The sequence below is a fragment of the Apteryx mantelli genome, chromosome 2 (assembly GCF_036417845.1).
Source record: "Apteryx mantelli isolate bAptMan1 chromosome 2, bAptMan1.hap1, whole genome shotgun sequence".
NCBI classification, from domain to species: Eukaryota; Metazoa; Chordata; class Aves; order Apterygiformes; family Apterygidae; genus Apteryx; species Apteryx mantelli.
Window position 1 is genome coordinate 1,028,476 of NC_089979.1, and position 19,797 is coordinate 1,048,272.

The following is a 19,797-nucleotide window of genomic DNA, read 5'->3' on the forward strand; positions in this document are numbered from 1 at the left end:
GGAAAAGTGCACGCCAGCCCTGTGAAGCTCCAGGTTGCTCCGATGTCCCATAGGGGGAGGTGTGGGGAGCCGCAGGGGCAGCACCAGGGGGTCCCCGCTGGCTGCGGGCGCTGGGGCAAGGGCTGCGTGTTAATGCCCCAGGGAGGCTGATGTGGGGCAGAGGCTGCAGGAGCGGTGCTGAATCAGCCCCGTCCCTGCTCTGTTGGGCAAGTGTGTGCAGGGCTGGGGACCGTCAGTGCCAGGGTTGTGGGGGCAGGACTGGCACCTCAGGGTGCAACTCCGGGGCTGTCACAAGCTGGGCAGGAGCAGGCGTTGGCTCAGAAAGAGCTTAGTTTGTGTTTTTTAAATCTTGCTGGAGCCTTTCACCTGCTTTCCGGTTGCGCTGTGCATGGGACCACACCAGGGAGGGTGGCGCAACAAGGAACCAGCCTTGGCAGGGGCCTGGGGCTGACACCTGTCCTGGGCGGAGCAGAGCCGGAGCGTGTGCCAGGAGCCAGGCCAGGCCAACACCAGGCTGGATCAGGTGCTGTATACGGGGGGGGTGGCAGCAGCGAAGGCCAGGGCATGGCTGCCCCCTCCGGCAAATCCTCAGCTCCTGGGTGGCTGTGGCACCAGGACAGGCAGCTCCCGGATATAAGCCTGGGCGGGGGGGGGGGGAGGCAGGTGCCGAGGTGAGGGAGGAACACGACTAAAGGTGTGGAAAAAGACACTTTAATCACTCAGTATTTGACAGATACAGTCTGGAAAGGTTAAAAAGTGGCTGAGTGAGACCAGAGTGGCGCCGGGCAGCAGCAGCAGGTCTCAGCAGCCCCAGCCAGTCCCGCTCCTCCTCTGGGACACACTGCTGGCAGGGGCAGCCGGCTGGGGACGGAGCAGGCAGTGCCCAGAACCCACAGCCACAACCGGAGGGCTGAGCACGGAGCTCAGGGCTGGACCCCGGTGCGGGGAGGGGAGCTCGGGGCAGGGCTCGTACCAGGGGCGCCCCGAGCCTCCCCCTCCTCCACCATGGGGCCGGGTACGGGAGCACCCCAAGGAGGGAGGGACGTGGGACGGAGCAGAGTAGTCACAGTCTAGGGACAGTCCTTTAAAGTGCCTTACGGAAGGGAGGCTCTGCCGCACAAGTGGCTGCTTAAAGCTCACAGCCCGGGGCTGGGCTCAAGGCAGGGACCCCGCGGGCACTCGCTCGTGGCAGCCAGAGCAGGGACCCGATTCCAGCCAGCCTCGAGGCAGCACATGCTGCCTCCTTCATGCCTGGGCCAGCACAGGGCAGGACCACGGGGCGCCAGTGGGGCACAGGACAGAGGGGGGGACGCCCCTCCCCAGGGGCTATTGCATTGATCCGACATTCAATTCACAAAAATAGTAACGCCTAGCGGCTATTCTGTACATATATAAAAGGGCGCAAGGCAACTTCCCGAGGCGAAGGCACCTCTGCGCGAGCGCTGGTGCGACGCAGTCCAAAGGCTTCTGGGAAGCAGCAGGAACGGGCTCCCTCCGCACCTGCCTTCCTGCTGGTCCCCAGGAGGGGAACGTGGTCCAGCGCGTCACTGGCTTCCTTCATAGTTGAGCACGTAGTAGTCGTGCACGTACATCAGGACGGCGATGGGCTGCCCGATGATCAGGGAGATCCAGACAGCTGCGTTCCCGTAGTTACCCCTGAGGAACTTGGACACGAACCAGGCCAGCGGGATCTGGAAGAGATGGGGCAGCGTGGGGCCCCTGCCTACGCGCAGGGGCCACAGGCAGCCTGGGGCCTGCCCCAGGCAGATAGGGAAGGAACAAGAGCCCATTCCCATCCCAGAGCTCCAGCCTCCGTCACCCGCAGCCACAGCGCCGGCACCAGGCTGCTGCCACCCCCGTCCTCGCCCTGGCTTGTCCCGTTCGCTGGCCCGGCAGCGGGGCGCAGAGCAGCACAGTCGCAGGCGCCACTTACCTGAGCTGCCATCCCCATGAACGCCCAGAGCCGGAACATCTTCAGGGGCACGCTCACCAGGTACTGCGGGGACACAGCGTCAGCGCCGGCCCACCGGCCCTGCGGAGCTGCCGCCCCGAGGCGCCGGAGCCCTCGGAGCTCCGCGGCAGGCAGCTCCTGGCTGCCTCGCGTCAGTGCCTGGGCCGGATCTGTGCCCGGGGCAGCTTCCACTCGGCCTCGGTGCAGGCCGGGAGGGAGCACTGACCTCGTGGAAGAAGGCGGATGCCAGGAAGACGGCTGTCTGTGCTGTCCACTTGCTGGCCCCCCGCTTCAGCATGGGCTTGTAAAAGTGCCTGAGAAGCAGCGCCCTGTTAGCACGTGTCCCCGAGTGCGCCGCAGCCCCCCAGCGCAGCCCCCTGTCCGGCAGGACCGGTGGCTGCCGGAGCTGCCCAAGGCCCCCAGCCCGGAGCAGCAGGCCCGTCCCCGTCCCCCCTGCCTGGCTGCGGCCCCCGGCAAGCGCCACGTACCTGAGACACCACTTGTGCACGGGGATGTTCCAGTTCTGCCAGAAGTAGGTCACCGACTCCGAGTTCCTGCGGCGAGAGGGCAGTGAGCCGCGTCCTGGCATGGCAGCGGGGAGCTGCGCCCCCATCGCAGGGACCCCAAAGGGGTCTCACGCTTGCGCTCAGCCCCATCGCCCGGCTCGGGGATGGAGCCATCCTCCCGGAGCCCTGGGGAGCAGCAGGAGGGACGGGAGGGGATCCGGGGACGGCGCTGGCCTGCCATTGCCACTCACCACCAGTCCCTGTAAAACTCCCGGTCCCCGAACTGCATCACTTCGGCCACCACGTTCAGGCAGGAGTGGAAGAACCAGTAGAAGAAGATGAGCCAGATGAGGTGGTTGGGGACCTGTGGAGGGAGGCCGAGGCCATGGGGGGGCTGGTTCCCCCCACCCCGGGGCCACCAGCCCGAGCCCCGCGGGAGCACCCAGGGCAGCAGCGCCTGCCGGCGGGCGCGGGGCCAGCAGCGGTCTCCGGGCAGGGCGAGCCAGGGTACTCACAGCCAGCTTCAGGAGCCGCTCTATGATCCGGGAATAGTCCATGTCCTGCAAGGAAACGGCACCTGTCACCCTCGTCCCACGGACTCGCGACAGCCCGGGAACAGGGCGGGAGGGAACTCTGGGGTCCCTCACGCCAAGGGCACGAAAGCCACAACGGCTCGCTGCCGGCAAAGGGTCCCGTGGGTTGGAGCCTGCGCCGGGGGCTGAGCACGCGGGGGGGGGGGGCACCCTGCTGCCCCACAGCGGGGCTGCCACAGGCTGGGCCGGGCCCCCGTCACTCACCCGAAACGGCTTCATGGAGTTCTGGATCGTGGGCACCATCCACTGAAAGGGAAAATGCTGCTGGAGCCGGGGTGCTCAGGGCACCGCAGGGCTCCCCCGGGGAGAGGGGCCCCGGTGACCCCCCCCCCCAGCCACGTACCTGCTGGATCAGCCCCACCAGCAGCTGGATGAAGAAGAGCTGGAAGACAGAGGCAGCAATGGAGCCGTCAGCGGGGCCGGCGGCCGGGAGCCCCCGTCCCCCTCCCAGGGCGCCCGTGCCCGGGAACCGCAGGGGTCCCGCATCACGGACCGTCCCCTCATCCTGCTGCCTTCGCTGCTAAACTGGAGCCAGCCCCGAGCCGCGTCCCCAGGCCCCGCAGCGGGTCCCTGCCCCAGGCCACACTCGGGGTGGAGGGAGCGGAGCCCCCGTCCCCCACGCACAGGGGGGGTCTCACCATCTCGAAGAGGCGCCGGAGGAGGAAGCGCTTGCGTATCCGCGGGGAGCGGGGAAAGTTCAGCTCGTAGCACAGGGTGGGCGCGAAGAGGAAGTAGTAGAGATCTGCGAGGACAGCGGGGGTGAGGCCCCGCGGTCGCCGGTCGGCCTGGGGGACTCGCCCAGGGCAGAGGGGCCACCCCGGGCCGCGGCACACGCAGGGCACTTACTTCTGTAGGTGAGGTTGCCCGGGTAGGTGACCCCGCTCTGGCCCACGTCCCCGTTGGCCTTCTTTGGCCCCGCAGCTGGAAGAGACGAAGGGAACCGAGTGCTGGCCTTAGCTGCACGTTAGCCCGCGGCACGACTGGACGAGCTGGTTCCCCCCGTTCCCAGCCGCTGCGCCACGGAGGGGGACGTGGCGGACCCCGGTACCTGCGGCCGAGCCGTCCCCCGGGCGCGGGGAGGCTTTTGCTTCTCTCCTCTCCCGGCACCATTTGTTCACGTCTCTGAAGGAGAAGAGCTTGAGGAAGGTGACGGTGTAGATGGCCAGGGCGAAGACAGCCCCCACTGCGGGCAGAGAAGAGCCGGTGAGCTGGGCCGGCTCCTGCTCCCGGGCCTGCTCCTGTGCCCGTGCCGCAGCCGGCCCTCACCTGGTGTGATGGAGGTCACCATGAGCACCACCACGGCGGGGAAGCAGAGGATGGCCAGGAGGTTGACCGCGTGCAGGACGGCGCCAGCGCCCTCCGAGAGGGAGCCCTGCGGGAGGGAGGGAGGGAGGCGTGAGAGGGCCGGGGTGCAGCACCCAGCCCCGGTGCCCCACGGCTGGGGGGCACAGGGAGCCGGCAGAGCCCCACCGCGCAGCCCCCCAGCCCGCAGAGACCTCCCGGGTCTCGTCGGGCAAGTGGGGTCACTCGCGTGCGGAGCTAAGGGTGGCTCACCGCTGCCAGCCTCCTCTCGAGGGACAGGGCCACCACCACGAACCCGTTGACCACTGCAAACGGAGGGAGCAGAGCGTCACCAGAGCTGCCAGGACGTGCCAGGCCCCGCTCACGCGGGTGCCACGGCCCCAGGGCAGCCCCGGCTCCCCTCCCGGTGCCCTGCTCGCCCGGGGAGGCCAGCGGGGGCCGTCACTCACCGATGACCAGGCACAGGGACGGCCAGCTGTAGGGGTCTTTGAGGAACAGGGAGACCACTTGGATGGGGTCCACCAGGATGCCGTACCTGCAAGGGAAGGGCCGTGCCTGAGCAAGCGGCGCCGGATGCCGAAGCCGGCTGCACCCTCCCTGCCCCTCTCCTCCGGGGACGGGGCTGGACGCTTGCCCCCCAGCCACGGCCTCCTCTGGCCACCGCCGGGGCCGGGATCACGGGCTGCAGGCGCCCGGCGTCCCCAGCGCGAGCTGACCGGTAGCACGGCCACGGGCAGCAGCAGTGGAGCCGCGTCCCACACGGTGGTGCAGTGCTGCGGCCGGCACGCGTGTGCCGTGGCCTCCGGACCCCTGCTGCGGGAGCGCGGAGCGGAGCCCGGCCAGGGGGACGCGTGGCTCCGTGCCCTCCAATGGGGGCCGTGCTCGGCGTCCCCCACCCCGGCCTACCTACGAGCCGTGTGCCAACAGAGCCCGCGGTGCCCGGGACACCCCGCGCTCATGGCCCCCAGCCCCGAGGATCCCTCCCGCGGGGAAGCCCCAAGCCAAGCGGGACCAACGCTCCCTCGGTGCCGGCCCTTCTCCCCGCCGGCCCTTCTCCCCACCGGCCACCCGGCGCTTACTTGATGAGGTTTTCCAGGAAGAGCCGAGCGTTGCTCAGGACCTGCAGGGAAAAGGCAGGGCTTATTCGGAGCGAAGCGAGCAGAGGCGAGGCCCCGCGGCGGGGCCGTGCCACGTGCGGGATGGGCACTGCGGGCTCTGGGACCGGTCCACGAGGCCGGGACGTGCCAGGCCCGTGGTCAAGAGCCCGCTAGACCCACGGGGCTGCCCCTGCCCTGCTGCTCCCCCGGGTCCCTTGGAGGCTGCTTGGGCCGGCTGGTGAGGGTGCCCCACACCCCAAAACCCGGCAGGCCTGGGGCTGAGCCCCGCAGGCAGGATCAGCCCCTGCCTGCAGCTGGCTGGCAGGGGACAGAGCTGCTCGCCCGACCCGGGGGACACAACCGAGCCACGGGCGAGCCTGTCCAGCTGGCAGCGCGCCGGACGCAGGCCCGAGGCGCTGGACCACATCCGCGGCTGGGCCGGGAGCATCGCGCAGCCTCAGGGCACAGTCTGATTCGGACCTTTCCGGCCCGACCGCTCAGCGGCGGCCTCAGCGCGGCCCCCGGGAGCTGCTGCACCCAGCGGCCCCGCGCGCACGGGGAGGGCGTCCTCCCTCCGCGCAACCTGAGATTGGGAAATCTCAGGGAAGCGCTTGCATCACCAGGCCACGAGTCCGCGCAAGGGTTACCGCGGGCGCGGGAGCGCGTCATGTGCCAGCATGGCCCCAGATAAGGGTGTTTGGGGCAGCAATCACGTATCTCCACACCCAGCTATTTCACACTTCCCCCGGGAGCAGGCAGGGACGCAGCTTGCGATTGCAGGCAGGAGGCCCAGGCCGGCATCGCCGCAGCAGGAGGACGGGGTCCGGCAGCAGCAGCCCCTCGCAGAGCTCGAGTCAAGGCAGCAGCAAAGCCGGGAGCAGCCGGCCAGGCCGGGCCTGGGAGAGCGTGCGTCGCGCCGTCGGCGAGAGCTCGAGCTAATCCGAGAGCGCGCTTGCTGCTTCCAATCCCTTCTGCTCGGTTTCACCCGCTAATCAAATTAAACGCACACCGTGGGATTAGCCGCTGCCTCATTGCGCCTTTTCTGGCTGCGGAGCTGCTCTCCGGCGCCCTGGCCCTGCTCCCTGCTGCTCTGCTCCCTCTCGCCACGCTCTGCTGAGGCCGCCACGCGCCAGCGTCCCGCGCCGCCGAGGAGCAGAGACGACCGCGGCACCGCGGGCACCTGCCGGCCCCGCCGGAGGCACCCCGGGCTGCGAGGCCGCCCTCGCCCCACTCACCAGCATAACCACACACCAGTTGAGGATGCCCCGGTAGTTGCTGTAGCCGCTGGCCGAACTGAGCAGAGACTCCTGCACCTTGTGGCACCTGGGGGCAGAGAAGGGAGAGCAGCGCGTGAGCACCCGGCACCCGGCCGGCCCGAGCCGCCCCCGAGGCCCTGCACGGACACGCCGGCGGCTCGGGACACCGCGACGTGCCCAAGGGCTGCGAGCCGGGGACGCGGCCTCCAAGCCTGCACCGCCTCGAAGCCAGGGCCAGCAGCAGCGCTCGGAGCGCTCCTGGCCCCCAGGGCTTATCCCTGCCGGGGCGGCTTCCCAGCTCCTTAAGGGTCGGGTGCCAGGGCTCAGCTGCCCCAGCTCCCTGCGCTCCGTGTCCTGCAGGCAAGGATGCTCCACAGGGATTTAGCGGCAGGTCCCGACATGCGCCGGGCCCTGGCCAGGGCAGCGCGGGGCATTTCCCCAGGAGGGACGGGCACGCGTCCAGCGTCCTCGTGCTCAGGACGGCGGCGCCAGGCTGCTCCCAGCGCCCGGCAGAGCGGCGAACGCCCGCAGCGGCCGGTCCAGAGTCCCGCGCGGCGCCTTATCGGCGGGGGAACCCAGGGGACCCCGCGCGCCTGCCCCTCCTTCTGCTCCGGATAAGATGACGTGGCACGGAGGGGTCAGGGAGCGCTCCTGCCCCACCGGCGCCGCTCCCCGCCAGCCCCACGGCAGCCTCGTGCGGGGCTCTGCAGCTGTTAACGCTGCCGGAGCCCTGCCGACGTCCCGGGGAAGCTGCGTCCCGCGCAGGCGTCCCATGAAACCCGAGCCGGAGCAGAGCAACAGAGCCATCGGCCGGGCCCGGCCCTTCCTTATCAGGAGCTGCTGGCAAACGAGACCTACCTACCTCCCTCCCTGCCCGCCGGCGCCCCGCGCACCGCCGCAGGCTCCCGGCCAGGCCCCTGGGTCCCCCACGGCCACCGCGGGGTCCACCGGGCCGGCCTGGGGAGCCACCCTGCTGCAGGATGGGGGGCACATGGTTTTAGGGGGGCAGGGATAGGGACAGGGTCCCCAGCTCAGCCCTGCTGGGCTCTTAGAAGAGCCCGGAGTCCACCGCTCCCAGCGCCGGCTGCGCCCAGCCGAAATCCCGCGGGGGCAGGTCCAAGCGGGATGGGCTGCCGACACCAGCGCGGAAAGCGGCACCAGATCTCAGCCGGGAGATCGATCAGCCGGAAGCTCTGCGGCCGCACCTGCGAGCGCGGGCTCAGGGATCGTGCCGAGGACGAGGACGAGGCGGGCGCCTCGCAGCCCGGGCGCCGGCTCGGGGAGGAGCTTGCCGGCGGGTGGAAGTTCAGCCCGTTTTCTGCGGCTCCCCCGGGAGAACAGTCATCTCCTGGTTGCGACACTCGGTTTCCCCACCCAGGGCGCTTGTCACTTCCCCGAATCCGGGAGGCCCACGGCGCCGCAGCGCCCAGGCGCCTCGCCCCTCACCCGGCCCCCTGCCGCGACCCAACGGGCAGCTCGAGCCCCCAAAGAGCGTCTCCCTCGGGAGCCTCGAGCTGTCCCGGGTCGCGTCTCGAGTCGGAGCGCGGGACGCGGCGAGGTTTAGACAGCCCAGACGAAGGTCGGCCGGCCCCGGGGCTCGCAGGCAGCACTATTTCGGGACACCGCCGCCCGACGAGCTTCATGTTTCTGGACCCGCTGCTAGGCGAGCGGAGCCGGGCGGAGCTCCTCACTCCTATCCGAGGGAGCCCGGCGTCCGTTCGCGCGGGGACACGGGCAGCCGGAGAGCCGGCGGTGCAGCCCGCCGCCCTGCCAAGTAGGGCGAAGGCCAGCTGGCCGTATTAGGCCAGGGGAGCCGAGGCCGAGCTCCAGGTGGCATCGCGGGGTTGCGCCGTGCCTCGCCTCCGGCTCCTTCCCTCCCGGGACACTCTCCCCCGCACGGGAGCGCCGCCGTAATCCTCTTACGTAGGCGGGATAAGCAGCTCCCGCCACTCCCGATCGGATCGGCGACGCGCCTTCGTTCGCCACGCAGCCCGGCCCGGCCGCAGGGCACGCTCCCGCCTCGCCGAAACGGCGCCCGGCCAGCACGTTCGGGGGCCGGTGGCGAGACGCCCCGCACAGGGCTCTTCTCCCCGAAAAGGCCGGGGTGCTGCCGCTTACGAGCGCCGGGCTCGCCGCACCCGAGGAGCCGCGGTTAGCGCCGCTGCAGGAAGCCCCTCGCCTCGCGCCCCGGTTCGGCCACGCCGAGGCTCTGCTCGGCCCCGGCACCATCGGCCACGGCTCAAGGCCGGCGACGAGGCCGCGGGCAGAGCGAGCGAAGGGGGCGTCCCGGCGAGGGCGGGCTCGGGGCAAAGCCGGAGAGGCCGTTCCCTCTTCCCAGGGGGAAAAGGCACGGCCCCGACAAGGACGGGGCGAGCCCCGCCGCTGCTGTCGCGACGCCCGCGGAGCGCGAGGCGCCGGAGCCTGCCGCCGCTTTCGGGAGCCCTGGGGACGTGCCCGAAGGCGCCGCGGGCGGGAATTGGGGGGCGAAGGCCGGGCCGGGCCCCGTGGCGGAGCTCCCGCAGCCGCCAGCCGCGGTGCGGGGTCGGAGGCCGCCGGCCCCTCGCGGGGGCCATTTCGCGGGAAGCCTCGAGGTTTGGGGCTTCCCCAACCGGCAGCTTCCTGAGCGAGCGCTCGACGCCGAAGCGGCCACCACCGTGTCCGGGCAACGGGACGCGGCTGGGGGGGGACCCGTGGCGAGTAGCCGGTCCGGCGGGGCGAGCAGAGGTCCGGGCGGCACCGGGAGCCCCCGGCCGCCCGCGCAGGCCGCGGGTCAGAGCCGCCGGTGTCCCGGTCGGGGGGGAAGGGGGGAAGGAACCGGGTCCCCGGGGGCCGCCTCGCCCCGGGGGGAGGAGGGGGGGGGGCCCGTCACGGGGCACAACGGCCGCGGCCCGCAGCGCTGCCGGCCGGAGGTGCCGTTACCTGAAGTCGCCGCCGAGGTCGTGCCCGCCGTCGGGGCCCGGCTCGCCGCCGCCGCCCTGCTCGGCCCCGGGGGGCTGCCGGGCCGCGGCCGCTGCCCCGCGCCGCCGCCGGCCGCTGCTGCCGCCTCCCCCCGCCGCCGCCACCGCCGCGCCGCGGTCGCCCATGCTCGGCCCCGGTGTGTGAGCGACCCGGACCCGCCGCGCGGCCACCGTACCGGGCCCCGCCACGGCCCGGGTAACCCGGGCAACCGCCCCGCCCCGCCCCGCCCCGCCCCCCGGCCGCGGGGCACGCCGGGAAGCGTAGTTCCGCCCGCGGGGACGCCCGGGAGCGGGAGGCCGGTGGGGGCGGGGCCATCCCGGTGGGGGCGGGGCCACCCCGTGGGGGCGGGGCGGGGGTTGGGGGCGAGCCCTGGGGGGAAAAGGGGCCAATCGGGGGGGAGGGGCCACCAGGTGGGGGCGGGGCCTGACAGGCAGGGGAGGGGGGTCACCAGGTGGGGGAGGGGCCTGGAAGGTGGGGGAGGGGCCACCAGGTGGGGAGGGGTGGTGCAGGGAGTGGGGGAGGGGGTCAGTCGGAGGGGAAGACGGGCGGGGGAGGGGCCCCCAGGTAGGGGCGGGGCCATCCCGGAACTCCATCTCCCAGGAGAGCCCGCGGCGCCCCGCCCCCCCACGGTGAGCGGCAGCGGCGCGGGCCAATGGCGAGGTGGGGAGGGGGCGGGGCGGGCCAATGGTGGGGCGGGGCGGGGCGGGGCGGGGCGAGCGGCCGGCTGTGGCGATGAGCCGCCGGGGGAGCGGCGGGCGGCGGGAGGTGGGGGGGCGCGCAGGTGAGGGCCGGGACCGCGGGGGGGCTGCGGGGGCGTGGGGTGTCAGTGGGGCTGGGCCCAGGGTGGGGGTGCAGTGGGGCCGGGCCTGGTGTGGGGTGTCAGTGGGGCCAGGCCTAGGATGGGAGTGTCAATGGGGCCAGGCCTGGTGTGGGGGTGCAGTGGGGCCAGGCCTAGGGTGGGGGTGGGGGTGTCATTGAGGCCAGGCCTAGGGTGGGGGGTGGGGATGTCAGTGGGGCTGGGCCCTGTGTGGGGTGTCAGTAGGGTCAGGCCCAGGGTGGGGGTGTCATTGGGGCCAGGCCTAGGGTGGGGGTAGGGGTGTCAGTGGGGCCTGGCCCAGGGTGGGGGTGGGGGTGTCAGTGGGGCCGGGCCCAGGGTGGGGGTGTCAGTGGGGCTGGGCCCTGTGTGGGGTGTCAGTGGGGCCGGGGCCGGGCCCAGGGTGAGGTGTCAATGGGGCCAGGCCTGGGGTGGGGATGCAGTGGGATCAGGGCTGGGGTGGGGGGGATTCAGTGGGGCTGGGCCCAAGGTGGGGATGCAATGGGAATAGAGCCGGGATGGGGGTGCAATGGGGCAGTGCCCAGGGTGGGGGTGCAGTGGGGATGGGGCCGGGATGGGGGTGCAGTGGGGCCAGGCCTGGGGTGGGTGTGCCGTGGGGCAGTGCCCAGGGTGGGGGCACAGTGGGGATGGGGCCAGGATGGGGGTGCAATGGGGCCAGGCCTGGGGTGGGGATCAGCTGCCCCAGCCTGGGGGGCCATGTGATGAGTTGGGGGTGCTGTGTGGGGCACGTTGGGCTGTGGGGTTGGGGGGGCGCCGGGCAACGCGTGTCGGGGCGAGGGGTTTTGGGGGGCAACACGTGTCGGGGTGTGGGGTTTGGGGGGTGGCGCGTGTCGGGGCCTGGGGTTCGGGGGGTGACGCATGTTGGGAGGTGCGGTTTTGGGGGCGACGTGTCGGGACGTGGGTTTGGGGGTGCTGCGTGTCAGGGCGAGAGTTTTGGGGGGCAGCATGTGTCAGGATGTGGGGTTTGGGAGGCAACGTGTGTCAGGACGTAGGGTTTTGGGGGCGACGCGTGTCAGGACATGGGGTTTGGGGGTTTGGGGGGCAACGCATGTCGGGATGTGGGGTCTGGGGGGCAACGCCTGTCAGGACGATGGGTTTGGGGGGCGCTGCATGTCGGGGTGAGGGGTTTGGGGGGTGCCACGTGTTGGGATGTGGGGTTTGGGGGTCGACACATGTCGGGACATGGGTTTGGGGGGCGACGCATGTCGGGACATGGGTTTTGGGGGACGATGCGTGTCGGGACATGGGTTTTGGGGGGTGACACGTGTCGGGATGTGGGGTTTGGGGGGCAATGTGTGTCGGGACGTGGGTTTCGGGGGCACTGCACGACCCCCCCCTCCGTGCCGGCAGCTCGGGGCCCGGTTCCCGGGTGGGGGCCGGCCCAGCCGTGGGGACACGGGGACATGGGGACACGGGGGGGGGGGGCCGGCGCGTCCCTGGGGCGGCCCCGTGCGGGGCCGTGACGCACGCCGGGGGCAGCGGTGAGGGCCGGGCCGCGTGCCGGCCTTGGCGCCGCCTCGGAGCCGTCGGCCTCGCGGGTGACGGATGGGCAGACAGATAGACGGACGGAGGGGGGCAGCGGCCCGGCTGGCCCCGGCGCCTCTCCCGCCCGCGCTGGCTTTGCCCTCGGGGGCTCCGGGGGGCTTTGCGGGCCGGCAGGGGGGGCGGCGAGGGCGCGCGCAGCCCCCCCCCCACCCCGACGCCTCCCTCCGCAGAGCTGCCGGCGTCGCGGCGGAAGCGGAAGCTGCTGCTGATCCACGAGGCGCTGCGCAGCGACCCGGTGGGCGTCGAGGCGCTGCGGGCCGCTGCCGTCGGAGCCGGAGGGCTGCTCTCCGAGGAGATCCGCAGGAAGGTCTGGCCCAAGCTGCTCGGCGTTGACACCTACAACCTGCCCCCCCGGCCAGGTAGGGCCCGGGCAGCGCCGGGGCGGGGGGAAGGGGGGGGGCTCGGCCTGGGACCCCCCCCCCCGCTCCCCAGCCCTGATCCCGGCTCTCCGGCAGGCAGAGCCACGCGCCAGACCCACCGCGACTACGGGCAGGTGCTGCTGGACGTGGCTCGCTCCACGCGCCGCTTCCCCCCAGGTGAGTGCTGGAGCGGGGCCGGGGCCGGGGGCGGCGCGGACGCCCCTGCCCGGGGATGGGGTGCTGCTGCGGGGGCCCGCGCGCGCCCCCCTGCCCGCACCCCCTCGCCCCCCCCCCCCGTGCCGTCTCCCCGCGCAGGCATGCGGGCCGAACAGCGGCTCGTGCTGCAGGAGCAGCTGGCGAACCTCATCCTGCACGTGCTGCGCGCCCACCCCGAGCTCCACTACTACCAGGGCTACCACGACATCGCCGTCACCCTGCTGCTGGCCGTGGGCGAGCGCCTGGCCGCGGCCCTGCTCGAAAAGCTCTCCGCCCACCACCTCAGGTACCGCGGCCCCCGACGGCCCCCCCCAACCCGGGCCAGGGTCCCTCGGGGACACGGGCGCTTTCTGCCACCGCACACCGCCGTGGCAGCCCCATGGGCCTGGTGGCGTCTCTCCCCAGAGCGTCCCAGGCTGGGGGGGGCTCTGTGGTGCACGGGGGGGCTGCCCCGGGATGGGGCGGAAGGGTGCAGCGTCCCACGGGAGGGCCGCGAGGACGGGCGCGCGCTCCTGGCCCGTGCCGCTCCCTCGCAGCCGGGGCGACGCTGCCGCGCCGTTGCCCTTCCGCAGGGACTTCATGGACCCCACGATGGACAGCACCAAGCACATCCTCAACTACCTCATGCCCCTGCTGCAGCGCGAGAGCTCCCGCCTCCACGACTTCATGCTGCGGTAAGCCACCCCGCCGTGGGGTGGGGGGGGCTGAGGAGCCGGGGACCCGGCGGGACCTGCCTGGGGACGGCCAAGCGCCTGGGCCGCGTCTCACCAGCCCCCCGTCCTCCCCCGTGTCCGCAGGGCGGAGGTGGTGGCACCATCTTCGCCCTGAGCTGGCTCATCACGTGGTACGGCCACGTCCTGACCAACTTCCACCACACCCTGCGCCTCTACGACTTCTTCCTCGCCTCGCACCCCCTCATGCCCGTCTACTTCGCCGCCGCGGTGTGCGTGCGTGCATGCGTGCGGCGGCCCCGCGGTTGTGGCCGAGGCCCGGAGGGGAGCTCGCTGCCTCCCGGCGGGCTCGGCCCTGCCCGCGGGGCGCTGACGCCGCCGCTGCCTCCGCAGGTGGTGCTGCACCGGGAGGAGGAGGTGCTGGCCTGCGCCTGCGACATGCCCAGCGTGCACCAGCTCCTGTCCCGCATCCCCCAGGACCTGCCCCTACGAGAGCCTCGTGGCCAAGGCGCAGGAGCTCTTCCAGCGCCACCCGCACGCCCAGCTGGCCCGGCAGGCTGCCCTGCAGCACCACAAGAGGTGAGGGGGGACGCGGGGGGGCTCGGGTCCTGCCCGTTCCCCTGCGCTCGGAGCCCAGTCCCGGCACGACGCCGTCTCGGGGCTGCGGGTCCCCGCCGAGGAGGGAGACCGCAGCCCCGCGCCGCCGCCGCCGCAGCCCTCGCCCCCTCTCCCGCGCCGCAGCATCGCCATCCAGTCCTTCGGCGCCTTCCAGCAAGCCGCGTAGCGCCCCGACGCCGTGCTGCGCCGCCAGCGCCTGCTGCGGGCCGGGGCGGAGGAGGACGCCGGAGCCCTGCTGCCCACTGCCGGGCACAACCCGCTGGTGAAGGCGGCCGTGTGGGGGCTCTCGGCCACGCTGGGGGCCGTGGCCCTGGCCGTCACGCACACCGCCCTGGACTGGGCCCCCGAGTTCCTGCTGCAGCTCTTCTAGCGCTCGCGCAGACGCTGGCGGGGCCGGGATGCCAGGAGCCCCGCGGACGCCGCAGCAGGGCCCGGGCCTGAGCGGCAGCCGGCGAGCGTCACCCCCCATTGCTGCCGGGGGTCCCTGCCCGCGCCGGCGGCGGGAGCTGCAGGTAGGGGGGGTCTCCCCGCAGGGAGCAGAGGAGGGGAAGGAAAGGGGCCGTATCCCATTCCGGAAATGCTCTTTGGCCGGTGCCCTGCTGCCCTCCTGCCCGGTAGGACCCTGCAGGCGGGCGAGGGGCCATGGGGAGGCGCAGCGGGACCCCGGCAGCCCGCCCTGGCGCAGGCAGAGCCTGGCTGGCCTGAAACTCCTGCCGGACGCCCGGCGGGAGCAGCCCTGGCCCAGGCCAGCGCCGGCCTCCCTGCCCGGGATGTGCGTTTTAATAAAGTCTGGTTTTCGAGGACTGTCTGTGCGGCCCTTGTTTGGCGGGGGGCAGATAGGCCCCCTTCCCACGCCTCCCTTTTGGGACCCCCCCTGCCCACGCCTCCCCAGGGCCGCCCGGGTGTCCTGGCCTTTCCACAGCCGGACACGGTGGGGCCTAGGCTTTTCCCGGAGCCGGGACGTGTCCCCTCCCAGCTCCCGCTGCCGCTGGGGGGGCTGGTGGGTCCTGGGCGCTCCGGTCCCCTCCGTCCCCGCACAGATGAGGCGCATGTGCAGCAACACAGCTTTATTGTGGGGGCTCCGTGTGGCCCCAGCTCTGCCCCCTCGCTGCCCGGGGGCTCCCCCCCCCCGCGGCTGATTTGCATGTGATCCGCTTTGCCCCCCCCCGGCTCAGTCGATGGGCCGGAAGGTGAGCAGTGGTGGCTTCTCGGGCATGAGGATGAAGCCGAAGACGGTGCGGATGTCCTCCTTGGACGCCGTCTCGATCTGGAAGTTGCGCAGCACCTGGAGGCGGCGGAAGCGCTGGGCTCAGCGCGCCGGCGGCACCGCGGGGCCTCTGCAGCCCCCCCCGGCCCCCACCCCGCTGCCGTGCGCGAGGAAGAGCACGGCCCCCACTCACGTGCATGAGGAAGAGCATCATCTCGGCCTCGGCGAGGCGGCGCCCGATGCACTGCCGCGCCCCGAAGCCGAAGGCCAGGGCCTTGAAGCTGTTCTCGTCCTTGCTGAGCCAGCGCGCCGGGTCGTAGCGCTCCGGCGAGCTGAACACCTCCGGGCTCCGGCCCATGGCGTACAGGGCCACCTGGCACAGCGTCTGCGGGGAGCGGCGGCTCAGCGCCCCCCCCCACGCCGCCCCCCCCTGCCACACCGCCCACACCGCCCGCCCCGCGCGCGGGCCCGCTCACCCCCGCCGGCACCCGGTAGTCGTGGAGCACCACGTCCTTGGTGGGGTAGCGCTGCACCGTGATGCCCACCGGGGTAGAGCCTGCAAAGGGGGCGCCTGAGCGGGGGCCCTCCCCCCCCCCCGGTGCCCCCCCCCCGGCCCCCAACCCCCACCCGAGCAGTGCCGGACCCCTCCGGCACCCTCCGTCCCATTGCACGCCCCCCACCCCAGCCCCCCTCAACCCCCCACACTGTCCCCCCCCCCAACCCCCCCATGGTCTCCCAGCCCCCCCCCCAATGCCCCCGAGGCTCCTGTGCCCCTAACTGGGCAGTGCTCCTCTAAGCCTGCAACCTTGTGGTGCCCCCCCCCAGCCCCCCAAATGCTCCCAGCCCCCCCCAACCCCACCAGTGCCCCCAGCCCTGCCATAGGCCCCCAGCCCCAGCACCTCCCAACCCCCCTAGTGCCTCCAGGCCCCCCAATGCCCTCAGCACCCCCAATGTCCCCAGCCCCAGAACGCCCCCCGCCCCCCAATATCCCCCCAGCCCCCCCAATTCCCCCCGCCCCCATATTCCCCAAGCCCCCCCATATCCTCCGGAACCCCAATAGCCCCCAGCCCCCCAATGCCTCCCACCCTCCCAAACTCCCCCAGCCCCCCATATTCCCCAAGCCCCCCCATATCCCTCAGCACCCCAACAGCCCCCAGCTCCCCATATTCCCCCAGCACCCCCATATCCCCCAGAGCCCCAGTAGCCCCCAGCCCCCCAATGCCTCCCGCCCTCCCAAACTCCCCCAGCCCCCCCCATATCCCCCAGCACCCCAATAGCCCCCCAGCACCCCAATAGCCCCCCCGACCCCCCATATTCCCCCAGCCCCCCCATATCCCCTAGCCCCCCCCTCCCCATGCCCCCTGCCCGCAAGACCTGAGAGTCTCCTTGAGGGCGGCGCGCAGCAGCGGGAGCGCGCCCAGCACCGCGGACAGCTCCCGGGGGCCGCGCGCCTCCGCGGCGCGGATCTCGGCGCGCAGCGCGCCCTGCACCGCCGGGTTGCGCGCCAGCTCGAAGAGCGTGAACAGCAGCGGCATCGCCGTCTGCGGGAGCGGCGAGGGGCTGCGCCCGGACTCCTGGGCCCCGGCACCCCCGCACCACCCCCCCGCACCCCCCCCCGCGCCCTGCACCGCCGGGTTGCGCGCCAGCTCGAAGAGCGTGGAACAGCAGCGGCATCGCCGTCTGCGGGAGCGGCGAGGGGCTGCGCCCGGACTCCTGGGCCCCGGCACCCCCGCACCAACCCCCCGCACCCCCCAGACCCCCCTGTCCTGATATCTCCAGTACTCCACATCCCACTACCCCAGTTTCGCAGCCCCCCCTGGCACCCCCAGCACCCCACAGCCCCATCCGCACAGGACCTCCGTGGCGCCTGCCACTCTCCTGCTGGGACCCCCCCCCCAGCTCCAGCCCCCCCCCGGGCCGCGTGCCGCCCCGCCGCCCCCGCACGCACCGTGTCGACGCCAGCCGGCCGTGAACTCGGTGATGTTGGCCTTGATGGAGTCGAGGGGCAGCTCGGCCTGCAGCAGCAGCTCGGCCATGATGCCCGAGTACTTGCGGGGCTGCCCCAGGCAGAACTCCTGGTAGATGTTCTGGATGCACTTGTCGGCTGCGGGGGCGGGCGCCCGTCAGCCTCCGGGGACCCCGCGCCGCCGCCGGCACCCTCCTGCCCCTGGCCGCGCCGCAGACAGGGCCCAGGAGTCCGGGCCGCGGCTCACCGTGCTGGAAGATGGTGTCCCAGGCGGCGATGTGGTCCCTCCAGAGGCGGTGGTTGAGCCAGCGCATGACGTGGGGCGGGATGAAGAGCAGTGGCAGCGTGGTGCGCAGCATCGTCTCCACCGCCCCGATGAACCGCTGCGACTCCGCGTCGGGCGTCTCCTCCAGCAGCCCCAGGCGCTCCCCCGTACAGGGCGTAGCTGCTGGCTGGGGGCGGCCGGGGGCACCGCGTCAGCCCCCCCCACCACGCACCGCCGCCGGCAGCCCCCCGCTCTCCCGCGGGCCCCACGCACCCTCCAGGGTGAAGCGGAAGAGGTCGCGGTGCAGGTCGATGGTGAGCGAGCGCCGCGCGTTCTTCTGCACCTGCCGGCGCATGACGGCGGTGAAGTCGCGGGCCACGGCGTCGAGGAAGGGCAGGAACTTGCGGGTGCCGGCGGGGCTGATCACCTCCCGGTTGAGCAGCAGCCGGTCCGAGCGCCACTCCTCGCCGTTGCTGCCGGGGCGTCAGGCACGGATCAGCGCCCGCCGGGCTCCCTGCCGGCCTCGTTGCGCCCCCCCCACCAGCGTGCCTGGCTTTTGCCCCACGGGGCGCTCCCTGCCGCTGGCTCGGGCCGGGCCCCACGGCGAGCGCTGGCTGTGCCCACCGGTGCGTCCAGGCTGCACTTGCGATGCAGCCCGGCTTGTGCCCCACGGAGCAGCCCTGTTTGCACCCAGGCTGCGCCCCACTGTGCACCCAGACTGTGCCCCATGGTGCACCCAGGTTGTGCCCATAATGCAGCCCTGTTGGCACCCAGGCTGTGCCCCACGGCACGCCCAGCCTGCGCCTGTGACTTGTCCCCAGCCGTGCCCCACGGCGTGCCCAGACTGTGCGCCTGCAACACACCCCCAGCCCTGCCCCACGGCATCCCCAGGCCATGTCCACAATGTACCCCCAGCTGTGCCCCACCGTGTGCCCCAGCTGCACCCGCAATGCACCCCTGTTGTGCCCCACAGTGCACCCAGGCTGTGCCTGCAATGTACCCCCAGCTGTGCCCCACAGCGTCCCCAGGCCATGCCCACAATGCACCCCCAGCTGTGCCCCACGGCGTGCCCCAGCTGCACCCTCAATGCACCCCCAGCCGTGCCCCATGGTGCACCCAGGCTGTGCCCGCAATGCACCCCTAGCTGTGCCCCACGGCGTCTCCATGCCATGCTCGCAATGCACCCCCAGCCGTGCCCCATGGTGTGCCCAGGCTGTGCCTGCAATGCACCCCCAGCTGTGCCCCATGGCGTGCCCCAGCTGCACCCTCAATGCACCCACAGTTGTGCCCCATGGTGCACCCAGGCTGTGCCTGCAATGAACCCCCAGCTGTGCCCCACAGCGTACCCAGCCCATGCCTGCAATGCACCCCCAGCCGTGCCCCCACAGTGCGCCCTGACTGCACTCGTGATGCGCCCCCGTCCATGCCCCATGGCGTGCCCAGGCTGTGCCTGCAATGCACCCCCAGCCGTGCCCCACGGTGCGCCCCAACTGTGCCCGTGATGCACCCCTGTTCGTGCCCCACGGCGTGCCCAGACCATGCCTGCAATGCACCTCCAGCCGTGCCCCACGGCGTGCCCAGGCTGTGCCCCGCAATGCACCCCCAGCTGTGCCCCATGGTGTCCCCAGGCCATGCCTGCAGTGCACCCCCAGCTGTGCCCCACAGTGCGCCCCGACTGCGTCCATGATGCACCCCCGTCCGTGCCCCACGGCGTGCCCAGACCATGCCTGCAACTGCACCCCCGTCCGTGCCCCACGGCACCCCGCCGCCCGCCCTGCCCCGGCTCTTACAGCAGGAAGACGCCGCACTTGTGGTTGCGGAGGCGGCGGTGCGCGGTCCAGGCCTCGATGCCCATGCGGCGCGGGAAGACGCCCTCGGCCTGGAAGAGCCGGGCCGCGTCCTGCGGCAGCAGCACGTTGACGCAGCTGTAGGCGCCCACGGTCTCCCTGCGGCACACGGGGCGTCAGCCGGGGCGGCCGCCCCCCCACCCGTGGGGCACCTCGGGGGGGGGGCCGGCCCGGACCTGTAGATGGGTCCGAGGCGCTGGAAGTTGCTCTGCATGCCGAGGTGGAAGTCCTGGAAGCCGCTGCTGCGCCAGAGGCGGTAGAGGTCGAGCCAGCGGTTGCGGCCGCTGCGGGGAATGGCCTCGAAGGGCCGCAGGCGGCGGGGGGCCGCCCCCGAGCACAGCGCCCGCCGGCCCCACAGCAGGCTGCGGGGCCCCATGGCCGCGCCGTCGCGCCCCCCCCACCCCCCGGGGCCCCCCGCTCCGCCGCCCCCCTTATATCGGCGCCGCGGCGCCCGGCCCCGTGCCGGATGCCTCCGTCCCCGCGGGCTAAAAATACGCCGGGGGCGGCGGGGGCAAGGTCCCCGCTCGGCGTGGCGCCCGCCGTGGGGCCCGCCGTGGGGAAGGGGGGGGGGCGCAGCCCGGGCAGTGGCTGCTGCACCCCTCCTG

At 72.8% G+C, this 19,797-nt stretch overlaps 2 protein-coding genes and 1 pseudogene across 2 annotated transcripts; 1 reads left to right on the plus strand and 2 right to left on the minus strand.

Annotated features, from left to right (window-relative positions):
* Positions 1 to 695: 695 nt before the first annotated feature.
* Positions 696 to 9,788, minus strand: DGAT1 (diacylglycerol O-acyltransferase 1). The gene is made up of 17 exons (XM_067292570.1): positions 9,625 to 9,788; positions 6,685 to 6,772; positions 5,432 to 5,472; positions 4,802 to 4,887; positions 4,605 to 4,657; positions 4,317 to 4,422; positions 4,099 to 4,233; positions 3,897 to 3,971; positions 3,689 to 3,792; positions 3,394 to 3,432; positions 3,255 to 3,296; positions 2,973 to 3,017; positions 2,709 to 2,821; positions 2,440 to 2,505; positions 2,178 to 2,265; positions 1,934 to 1,996; positions 696 to 1,691 (listed from the first exon to the last, which is right to left on the minus strand). Exons 1-17 carry the CDS (start codon positions 9,786 to 9,788, stop codon positions 1,545 to 1,547), a joined length of 1,455 nt encoding a protein of 484 aa, XP_067148671.1. The 3' UTR covers positions 696 to 1,544.
* Positions 9,789 to 11,356: 1,568 nt separating this feature from the next.
* LOC106487813 (TBC1 domain family member 20-like) lies at positions 11,357 to 14,381 on the plus strand (annotated as a pseudogene).
* A 697-nt stretch (positions 14,382 to 15,078) lies between these two features.
* LOC106487808 (cytochrome P450 11B, mitochondrial-like) lies at positions 15,079 to 19,568 on the minus strand. The gene is given in 12 exon segments (XM_067292572.1): positions 15,079 to 15,192; positions 15,308 to 15,499; positions 15,591 to 15,662; positions 15,664 to 15,670; positions 16,489 to 16,655; positions 17,063 to 17,074; positions 17,076 to 17,218; positions 17,328 to 17,511; positions 17,513 to 17,532; positions 17,619 to 17,818; positions 19,136 to 19,291; positions 19,369 to 19,568. Coding segments are annotated over 12 exon segments (1,467 nt in total).
* Between the last annotated feature and the right edge of the window lie 229 nt (positions 19,569 to 19,797).

What these genes read in the sequence shown, in the direction of transcription:
- DGAT1 (XM_067292570.1), bottom strand. Translation starts at nt 9,788, where the DNA reads ATGGGCGACCGCGGCGCGGCGGTGGCGGCGGCGGGGGGAGGCGGCAGC. An exon ending in TGGTGGGGCTGATCCAGCAG is followed by an intron (nt 3,297 to 3,393) that starts GTACGTGGCTGG and finishes TTTCCCTTTCAG; the next exon opens with TGGATGGTGCCCACGATCCA. An exon ending in GAGTTTTACAGGGACTGGTG is followed by an intron (nt 2,506 to 2,708) that starts GTGAGTGGCAAT and finishes CTCTCGCCGCAG; the next exon opens with GAACTCGGAGTCGGTGACCT.